The sequence below is a fragment of the Prunus avium genome, chromosome 1 (assembly GCF_965620075.1).
Source record: "Prunus avium chromosome 1, drPruAviu1.hap1.1, whole genome shotgun sequence".
Lineage (NCBI taxonomy): Eukaryota > Viridiplantae > Streptophyta > Magnoliopsida > Rosales > Rosaceae > Prunus > Prunus avium.
The window spans coordinates 15368403-15379458 of NC_142284.1; the positions used below are offsets into that span (position 1 = coordinate 15368403).

At 37.4% G+C, this 11056-nt stretch overlaps 1 protein-coding gene and 1 pseudogene across 1 annotated transcript; both read right to left on the reverse strand.

The window, feature by feature from the left end:
• Nucleotides 1–98: 98 nt before the first annotated feature.
• On the reverse strand, nt 99–2042 carry LOC110763189 (berberine bridge enzyme-like 8 pseudogene; annotated as a pseudogene).
• Nucleotides 2043–5719: 3677 nt separating this feature from the next.
• LOC110763181 (UPF0481 protein At3g47200-like) lies at nt 5720–8682 on the reverse strand. The gene is made up of 2 exons (XM_021965942.2): nt 8646–8682; nt 5720–7311 (listed from the first exon to the last, which is right to left on the reverse strand). The coding sequence occupies exon 2, from the start codon at nt 7268–7270 to the stop codon at nt 5918–5920; it is 1353 nt and encodes a 450-aa protein (XP_021821634.2). The 5' UTR covers nt 7271–7311; nt 8646–8682; the 3' UTR covers nt 5720–5917.
• Between the last annotated feature and the right edge of the window lie 2374 nt (nt 8683–11056).

The window sequence follows — 11056 nt, forward strand, 5'->3', positions numbered from 1 at the left end:
TTTCTATCAACTAATTTCTTCCGTTTTTTTTTTTTTTTGGCATGTACTATAAAGACATTATTTCTCAACCAATGGCTAAAATATTAACAAACCAAAGAACCATCAATCAATAGCTCAGTAATGAACACACCAAAGATCCAGACAACCAAATTGTTTTTTTTCCATGCTAGCTATCTACTTCCTCTCTTATGGAAGAATTGGGATGCTTTGTTCATTCCTAAAGAAATTACCAGGATCGACCTTGGTCTTAATACGCACCAATCGGTCGAAATTATCCTTGAAGTACCTAACGCCATAAGCTCTTCCCTCAAAATAGCTTGCCTTGCCATTGTTGTTGATCCCCAGGTCAAGATCTTTATAGTTGAAATAGGCTTCCCTTGGATTCATGGAAACAAAAGGAGTCATGTAGAAGTAAAGCTTTCTTGTCAAATTTAGATGGTAATCTGAGGCCTCGGCCCCTGATACTTCCCAATTTGTTGCATACTGAATCTTCCAAAGATTCCCAGCTCTATGTGGACAAGGAGTTGCGGATTCTGGAATCTCACTCATTTTTCCACCGTAGGGGTTAAAGGTCATGATCGGTACCTCAAATTCGATCATTTTCTGCCAAATCCAGATCAAACCAATTTTTGGAATTGGGGTTTTGACATAGTCTGATTTCCTCTTGAGGTGGACAAGTACTTGAGGCTTTCTAGAAAGTAAAGCTTCAGGCTCTGTTCCAATGGGGAAGTTTGTCCAGAAAAGCACAGATTCAACCCAGCTCATTTCAATGCAATCTGATTGCTTCAAACCCAATTCAGGGAAGCCAGTTTCCATAACAGAGAGAAGTCTTTCAGAGTTTCCAAGAAAGAATACAATGAATGAAGCTCTTACAGTCTTATAGTTTTCTCCACCAATACTTAATGGACCGCCATTAATATTTACAACTTCCATGGTAAGCCTGATGAACAAGTCAGTATCCAGCTTAGGTGCAACATATTGCCAACGGTACACAATGTCTGTTGCATTCTGTTCCAAGGTCCTTTCGACCCTGAAAACAGTAACTGTTTGTGGAACACGTACAAGATTGATTTTGTATGCGATGACAACACCAAAGCTGGCTCCTCCGCCTCCTGTGATGGCCCAAAACAGATCTTCTCCCATCGATTTTCGGTCGAGAAGTCTCCCATGCACATCCATCAGTTGCGCATCAATTATATTGTCCACGGATAGGCCGTACTTCCTCATCAAATTGCCATATCCAGCTCCACTAAAGTGGCCACCAACACCAACTGTAGGACAAACACCGGCAGGAAAGCCATGGATTTTGCTTTTCTCATAAATTCTGTAGAAAAGTTCACCAAGAGTTGCCCCAGCCTGGACCCATGCAGTCTCAGAATTTATGTCTATGTCGATGGATCGAAGATTAAACATGTCGAGGAGGAAGAATGGAACTTCGGACACATAAGATACACCCTCATAATCATGGCCTCCGCTTCTAATTTTCATCTGCAAGTTTTGCTTTTGAGCACAAACAATGGCTTGCTGCACATGAGATTCATGCAGAGGAGTGATAATAAGGAAAGGTTTCAGGGTTGAACATGTGTTGAATCGAAGGTTTCGGATGTAAGATCGCAAAACAGATGAGTAAGAAGCATTGTTGGGAATGTAAATTGCTTCAGAGATGGGGTGAGAACGCTGGGAATGGCTTAGAAGGCATTGAACAAAGTCTTGATCTGGAGCTGAATCTGAACCTGCCCAAGAAACATTGAATGATAATAATAATAATAATAATAATAAAAGAATTAACTGAAACAATAAGAGCTGTGGAAGGCTTAGAATTCGCATTTTGTAGCACTGATGCAAGTAGTAAGAGCTGTGGAAGGAAGGCTTAGAATTCCCAACTTTTCTCCAGACAATTCCAAAATTATTTAGTATAAAGCTGCTACTTTCTTTACTACGATGATGGCATATAAGACTGCATTATGTATGCATAAGATTCCCTGTATGATTTTGCAGAGTTTTTCACCTTTCTAAAAGTAAACTGTGTGGTGGCCATATGGTACCAGACAAGACAACCAGTAAACTGTACCCTAAATGGTAACCCAATCTAGTGCAAATCTTTCGACCAAAAAAAAAAATCTAGTGCAAATCTGCTGTGCATATATAAGATTCCCTCTATAATAAAATTTCTGCGAAACCACCTGAATTTTGCTAGCATCAGTCGTCCAAAACAGCCTAATACATGTATTTACTGTATAATAACAGAAAAGAATGATCCAGTTATTTTCTTTTGAAAGGTCGTGCGAGGTTAACTTTATAATGAATATGTGGAGGAGACAAGTCATGCTCAGACATTTTCTTGTGAAAGGTAAGTTTCTCTTGGGACCAGAAATTGCCCCCACGCACTAATAATTGTTTCATATCCATTTGACATGTTTTTCACATCAGGCAATTTAGCAATTATTATTGTTGAGTCGGCATCTACTATTATTAGTTTATTATGTCCCACGCACAAAGAAACAATTGTTTGTTCTACTTGTATTCCTACCTAACAAAAAGCATAGTGGTCAACAAAAAGGGTCTAATTTAGTGGAAAAAAGCATAGTGGTCAACAAAAACTTTATGAGATAAACTTTAACAATACAATTAAAGACATCAACATAAAACATCTAATGTGTGTAGCCAAAGTGATCAAAAAGCTCACATCTTGTAGCCAAAGTGGCATCTCTTCCTGTCTAGTAAGGCCATCTCCAACCTGAGAGGACTCAAACCCAAATTTTCCCCCATCAAAATACAACTATTCATGTATTGGACACACCAGTCATGAACTATTGTTATGAAGTGCTCCAAGAAAGGACAACCCTTCAAAATGAGAGAGTTTTGAATTTCGATATTGCCTTCACTGCCAACTTTATACCAAGCACAATCTACAGAAACTTCCTAAGACCAATTTGTGACAATGCTTATGTAAGAGCTGAGATTAATTGGTATATTCCATTGATAATTTACAAGTACAAGACCTATGATTATATACAGATGAATACAATCCTAATAAGGTAAATACAATCATAATTGAATGACTAAATCAATCCTGATCAAATAGAATGGGAAAGACAGCTTAGCACAAGTCATGGTTGACTTTCGTATGAAGGAGCATATGATTGTGGAATGATTTGCGTTGTTGATGAAGTAATATCCTTTGATGTAGGAGATTCCCTAATACGCCCCCGCAAGATAGTGGCACCATCGGAGACACCGATCTTGGAATGAAGAAGATGGAAACGTGGACATGGCAAGGGTTTGGTGAGAGCATCAGCAAGCTGATCAGCAATGGAGACATGAGACACTTGAAGAAGGCCACGAGTGACACAATCCAATACAAACTGAAAATCAATATCAATATGTTTCAAACGTGAATGAAGGACATGACTAGACAATAGAACATGGCTCCAATATTATCACAGGAGACAACAAGTGTTGTGGGGAGATGGATGCCAAGTTCACGCAGTAAAGACTGAATCCATGTGAAAGATGAAGTCCAAAAGAGATGGTACCCTTCAAGCAGCAAAGAAGACGCTTGAGTGCCTGCCAATGAGTCTCAGAAGGAGAATGTATGAACTAAGTGAGCTTGTTGACAACGAAGGAGATGTCAGGCCTTGTAGGACTGGGGTATTGGAGACCACAAACAAGACAACGGTAGTGAGTTGCATCAGTTGGGGAGGAGCCATCATGGAGCACAAGTGGTCCAGTGGTGGAGAGGGGCGTACTGACAACCTTTGCACCATGCATCTTGGCATTGACCAGGAGATCATGAATGCATTTATGCTGAGAGAGGAACAGACCAGTGGCTATGGGAAGGACCTCAACACCAAGAAAGTAATGTATGAGTCCTTGATGGAAAACCGAGTGGCCAAGATTTGAATGAACTTCGCCACAAGTAAGGAATTGTTTCCTATAATAATAAGATCATCAACACAAACCAAAAAAATAAATTACATCATTCCCATTTTTTAAGAGAAAGAGGGAGGCATTTGAGATGGCATTGACAAAGCCATGAGAGATTTAAAAAAAAATGAGTGTAATTCCTTGTACCACGCCCGGGGAGCCTGCTTAAGGCCATAGAGGGCTTTCCTCAATTTACAAACATGAGAGGGATAATTAGAGTCAACAAAACTCGGTGGTTGTGTCATATAAACATCTTCACGAATTATGCCATGAAGAAAAGCATTGTTAATGTCCAATTGGCGAATTGGCCAACCATGAGTTACTGCAAGATGCAAAACAATTCTTATGGTAGTAGGTTTGACCCCCAAGGCTGAAAGTATCAGAAAAATCAACACCAAGACATTCGTGAAAACCCTTGACAACTAAGCATGCCTTGTCCTTGTCAATAGTGCCATCATGGTGCCGTTTGATACGTAACACCTATTTACAACCAATAAGATTTTTGAGAGAGAATAGAAGGAATGATCTCCCATGTACCCAGGGGCGGAGCCACATGCAGGCCTGCCATGGCCATCGCCCCCCCAAACTCCATGAAAACCCCATTATTTCTTAAGCATCAACTACAATATTAGTTAAAATATAACTCTATATAATCTTGCATTTATAGTACTGGCCCCCCTACAGATTAGCTTCTAGCTCCGCCACTGCATGTACCATTGTGAATTAATGCATTAAACTCATTAGACATTGCTTGTCGCCAAAGAGGATACTTTACGGTCTAGGAAACACATGTCGGTTCAACTGAGTAGGGAATGAGGTGTTTAGTAGCAATCATAGCATAGTGGAGATTGGGTTTGTGGATACTTGCTTTGGCACGTGTGACCATGGAATGATCGGGAAGCACAGGAGGTACGTGTGGATTGGGAGGTTGCGGGTCAGAGGAAGGAAAAGTGACAACAGTCTTATGGGGTTTCTAGTGTATGTACGGATTGGGCTTTGCCGGGGAGGGTGTTGAGCTGAGTCAGTTCGAGCTTTTGTGGATGGGATGGATGCGATGAAGATCATAGCGGTGGAGTTAAGGGCACAAACATGGGGTTTGGGTGGTTGTAAGAGAGGAGCAGCAGCGGCAATTGGGGCCTGGGAAAGTGAGGGTGATGGCTCCAAGATGGGGATAGATGCAGAGGATGATGATGTGACTGGTGGTGGTGAAGAGGAAACAACTGGCGTGACATGCATGGTGGGGTGGACGGGAACATGGGTAACTGGAGGAAGAGAGGAGACCCGAGTGTGAGAATTATCAACAGTGACATGGGGAATGGAGGAAGGGAGGTTGGCAAGAGGAAAAGTGGACTCACCAAATTGAACATGCCTAGAGATAAAAAGTTTGTTGGAGGAAAGAAACCCTAAATTTTGAATAAGAAGCCCCTTGTAGTTTCTAAGCCATGCTTAGATCGAAGTTCTATATCATCTCTTTTGAAATATTTCCTCAATCAAATCCACCATTGTATTGGTGGGCTCGGCCACTATTAGAGAGGTGGTACACAATGTGGTATATAAATGTGGTAAGTCTTATTACCTTAGTGCATACATCGCAGCTATCAATATAATATGGCTCTCATTCGTAAGTAAGTCTGAGAAATACCATTGTTTTCCATATCAACCAACAATTAACCAACCCTAGACTCTATGATTTTCCGCATGCAATCCTTCTTTTACCTAATTAATACATTAAAGTACGTGGAAGTAGAATAATGAATTTGATTTGCATGAAAACGAGCTTTATTAATAGGATTCTAGGAATGTTTAAATTCCTCAAAACGAGCAAATGAAAAATACATTATTGTCAAGGTAAAACTAACCTTCATCCCACAATGTAATTCAGCTAAGTACAAACAAATGACAATGCTTAATTAGAAAGATTTTATTCGGGGTAAAGCGATCTCATCTCTAATAAAAGTACGATCTGTTTAAATGTGGAGATGTGGTCTCCTTACATGCGGTCGCGGATGTTATAGACGGTCTGCCAAAGGGTGAGACCAAGCAGGATAATGGCTAAAATGAGGGAAATAATTTTCCATGGGCTAGAAAACTTTTCACGCTTCAGCAATTCCCACCAAACGTTCCATTCTTCGTCATAATATTTGTTTACTTTATCACAAAGTTCACCATAGTAGAAGGTCTCGAGCCAAGTGCCATTGTAAAGATTGTTGAAGAACTTGGTACCATCTTCAGCGCTGAGCCAGTTAGCTATCACCCCGGCCTCACACAGAACCCTCATGTCCTCGCTCGAGATGATGAGTTTATCCATTAAGATGGCATAAGATGTTATTTCATTCCAATAAGCATGGTAGCATTGCTCAAGGGCAATGAGGTTCCTGAACAATGATTCAGTCAGTTCTCCAATTGCTAATTGTGGAATTGTGAAATCCCCTTTTTCAAAATTCATCATCATTATACTTTGAGCAGGCTTGGTGCGTTTAAATTTGATGCCTGCCTTTGAGAGAGCTGTCGCGCGATGCATTACGTGTAGCTTCAAGTGGTGGCCTTTAGATTTACCTTTGAGTGGGAAAACGATGGAAGTTCTTATAAGGTGAAGTATGTGCAGGATCTTATCAACACCATTGTCCTTATCGCCGCTATCAATCTTGTTTATATAGGAATTGCAACTATGGTGCAGTGGCCGTAGTGTGGAGAGGCTAACAAGAACAAGCCTAGGGAGGGGGGCTGGGTATATTCCAGGGTACTTGTCAACTGTGACGTTATATATACTCTCGATCACAAACCAAGGTATCTGATTTTCTAGTAGCAGAAGGTCATGGCACACATATTGGAACATGCAAGGGACGCCAAATACTGGATCAATATCGCTAGGATCGCTAATGTCTTTTTTACTTTGACCATTCAGAGACTTTCGGAAAAGTTGTATCATGAAGCAAGCATCCAGTACCATCATTTCAACGAAGCATTTGGAGCTCAAATGCTCCAGTGGTTCTGCATAAAAAGCTCGGGCTCGTTTTTCAAACTCCACGGTGCCTTCCTTTCCGATAACAGAAGACTTGATGACAAATCCAATCAACGTTTCCAAATCTATTTTCATGTGAGAGAGAAGCTCTTGCAAATACCTCCGCTTCACTTTTTCCATGGGTTCAAATTGTTCGCCGCCTGTAGCATGGTAGGGGCCAATTGAGACGACGTCAGGTGTATATGCCGCTTCCTTTTGTCTCCGAAGCACCTGGGGAACTTTGAAGATGCTGCTGTTGCTGCTGCTGCTGCTGTCGCCATGATAATCTATTATTCCAACACAAGTATGATTTCTACTACTTTCTCCAGCATTTCCCGCCATGATTAAATTACGCTTCCAATCGAACAAACTGTGTCCAAAGGCTGAAGCAAGTTGGAACTAATGGCTTCAAATTAAAAATCATAACAAGTTGCAACGACTCGAGATAGATAAACTTTAATCTTCTACATACGCACATAATGGCTACAGAATACGAGATCAATTTCTTATATAATCTCCAATGTGCAGTATATCTTCTACATAGGTACATAATGGCTACAGAATGATCAATGATATTTTATTTTTACCAAACACCTTAAACTACTTAACTTTAAGGTAAAGCAGATTTTTTGTGAAAAAAAAAAAACCCAAACAGGGCTGACTGGTGTCCACGTAAGCAACCTTGCTTAATCTTTTGACAGAGTCAGCACACCTTTCACCATTACTTTCGTAAGAGACTTTTATCTCAAGTGGTTAATCGGTTAAATTCAAAAAATAAAAAATTATTGTGACTTAAACCTAAAGCAAATGTATTTTGTGGTCCTTAGCCTAATTTTACATGATACTTTTGCACCCAACGTTTTTGCCACTTACCAACTATCATGCTTCATATGTTTTTTATTTATTTTAATTTTAAACATTACCATATGAACGCTAACCTTTTATAGCGAAATAACTAAAATATTCATTTCCATATTTATATTAACAAAAATACTGTAATTTGGGAAATCGCATAAAAAAGAAAAGAAGAAACTGTAGTTTGATCCGATCAAGAAGCTAAAATACAATTGGAAAGGTCAAAAAATGAAAATGAAAAAGACATAATTTTCTCAATTTATCATCCTATACTCAACTGTAGTATGAAAGTGCACGGTTAAGAGCATTGGATTGTAAAATTTAAAACTTAATTGAATTGGATCTCAACTTTGAACCCCTAAAATAAAAGGAGATTCACTATTATACCCAATATAGGGGCCCAAAGCTCATTTACGAAATGGACTTTAGAAATACACTCAAAACTCATTTACGACATAACAAAGAGGCTTAGAATTTCTTATAAATTACAAAACTGTCACCGAATTCTTAAAACAAGCCCAACCCCAAAACTTCATAAAAAGAACCCAAAACACTTCATAGGGCATCAAAGTAATTTAATAATCAAAATTAAATTCAATATGGTTAATTGTCATTTTTTGGGTTTGTTTATAGAAATTAAATAGTGTAGGGTTTATCTATATCACTGGTGCTAAGAATGGATATATAACTAAATATCTTTAAAATAAATCCATAGAAATTCACACACACCCACAATTAACAATGGCATAAAAATAAAAAAAATAAAAAACAGTGGCATCATAATATTTCTTCAAATAAAACTTTTAAAGAAAATTGTGACAACAGAAAGTAGCAAAGCAAGGAAAGAGCGCAAGAATTGCACCTTAATTAGGGAAGAGCGAGAGTGCAGAACTCAACTAGAAACTGATAAGCCTCTGAGGTAAAGAAAATTGTTGAAGTAGTTCATCTTTTTATAGACTCGTAAGTCAACGTAAAACTGATGTTTTTATTTCTTTCACGCCATGTAGAGTTAACAGCGCTTTCCTTTTGTCTTTTGGGATCATTGTACGCAAACAAAAAGCCAACTTAAATTTGTTTTTAAATGTTTTAACTAGAAGGGTGTCCAGATTGTTCATTTCTATGTTGCTTTTAAAATCCATCTACGAAAGAAAAACCAACCTAATTTTTGGTCATACATGTTAACACTGCAATACGAATCAACATGACCAATAATACAAATTCACAGTCTAGCACCTTCGATTATGATTTTCTTGCGTTTATGCGCTACTATGACGTACTGCAAAAAAATAAAATAAAAAAACGCTCATTACTTTTCACGTCTTACTCAATTCATATCTCATTTAACTATGAATTTATTAGATACATCAACCTGGGTGGCGGAACCTCCCGCCATCCTTCTTGATGTGCCCTTAGAAAATACTAAGTAATGCCTCTTTTTCATCAATAAAATTGCCTCTACTTCAAAAAAAAACAAAAATTCGTAACTCAATCAATGAATCCCACCAAAATTGTCAATTGAGTCTAATCCAATGGAAAAGGACATTGATTTGCATACCAGATGTCTCAAGTTTAAATCATCATGGCATTTTAGTTGGGTGTGTGTGGAAAGCCCCCATTGCCTGTAATTTAGACTATCACTTGTACTAAAAAAAAAAAAAATGAATCCCACCCAAATTGACAAATATTGGTCATCCTAGAGTGCTTTTGTATATATTTTGTAGAAGACTCCCGCTGTCATGGTTTTGGTTGTTGCCTATATCAAGGGAATTAATATAACTATACGATTTGTTTGTATGCAATGGAATCTGCGACTTGTTAATTATATAATAAGGAGACCTACATTAATCTTTAGCATACCATGTCATGTGTTTATTAAGGCATGCGCGCCATCGTGGTTTCCGATTGTAATTGTTTTTTCTTTCTTATAAAAAAAGATCATGTGTTTGAAAAAGTTAAGTAATTATACAATAAGGCGACTTGTTAATTATATAATAAGGAGACCTACGTTAAAAGAAAATTAAGTAATTATATAATAAGGCGACTTATGTTATAATTAGGAGATCTACCTGACTTCGTCTCTACATGGCCGCCTCATTAAAATTCCATCTCTTTCCGATGGGGTCGACGATGTTCAAGGGGCGGCTGGGTGTGAAGTCTAAGTCAGAAAAACAAATATTTTTTTATTACTTACTTTTGTTTTTCAATATATCACATCATAGTTACGTTTTTGCACTGCGTCATAGTTATATTTTTGCATTGCGTCAGAGACTAGTTTAACAACTCACTAACATTAATTCAACATTTTTTCCCTTTCTTTTTCTCCGTATGTATGTTATTGTATACCAAGTGGTAACATGAATTTTATTTTTAATCCTTCGATGGAAGAAATATGACTAAAAAAGTACCGATCCAAATCAACAGAAAAAAATCAACTAAAAAACTAATCTATATATATAAAGTAAAAGGCAGAGAATGGTAAAATATTCAAAATACCAAAAAATGCCCTTAGTTAATGCAAACATTAAAAATCAAAATTATTAATTAAATAAGAATAATATGGTAAATTCACACTTTTTCATATTTAAAAAATAAAAATTTAAAAAAATTATCAGATAATGGATCCTATTTTTATGGAACACAACTACCCATTATCTTTCTTAATTCTAAAATAATTTTAAATTTTTTTAAAAAAAAAGCCTTTCGCAGACGCGGAAGTGCGTCCGAAGAGGCTAATAAAATCTAAAATAAGATAAAAAGAGATAGCGGTAGAATTTAAGCGTATTAGCACGTGTAAGGTGTTTAAGTTTATTTCCCCAAAAAAAAAAAGGGTGTTTAAGTAATTATATAATAAGGCGACTTGTTAATTATATACTAAGGAGACCTACGTTAATTATTAGCATACCATGTCATGTGTGAAATTAAGTAATTATATAATAAGGCGACTTGTTAATTATATACTAAGGAGACCTACGTTAATCATTAGCATACCATGTCATGTGTGAAATTAAGTAATTATATAATAAGGTGACTTATTAATTATATTGGAAGGAGACTTATGTTATAATAAGGAGATCCACCTAACTTCGTTTCTACACATGCCACCTTGTTAAAATTCCATCTCTTTCCGATGGGGTCGATGTTCAAGGGGCAGCTGGGTGTGAAGCCCAAGTTAGAAAAACAAAGATTTTTTTATATTACTTTCTTTTGTTTTTCAATACATTAAAAAGATTTTATTAATCTTTTGTTTTTCAATATATTACATCATCATAGTTA

Bases quoted from the DNA above. Each gene is read 5' to 3' on its own strand.
- LOC110763181 (XM_021965942.2), bottom strand. From the start codon at position 7,270: ATGGCGGGAAATGCTGGAGAAAGTAGTAGAAATCATACTTGTGTTGGA.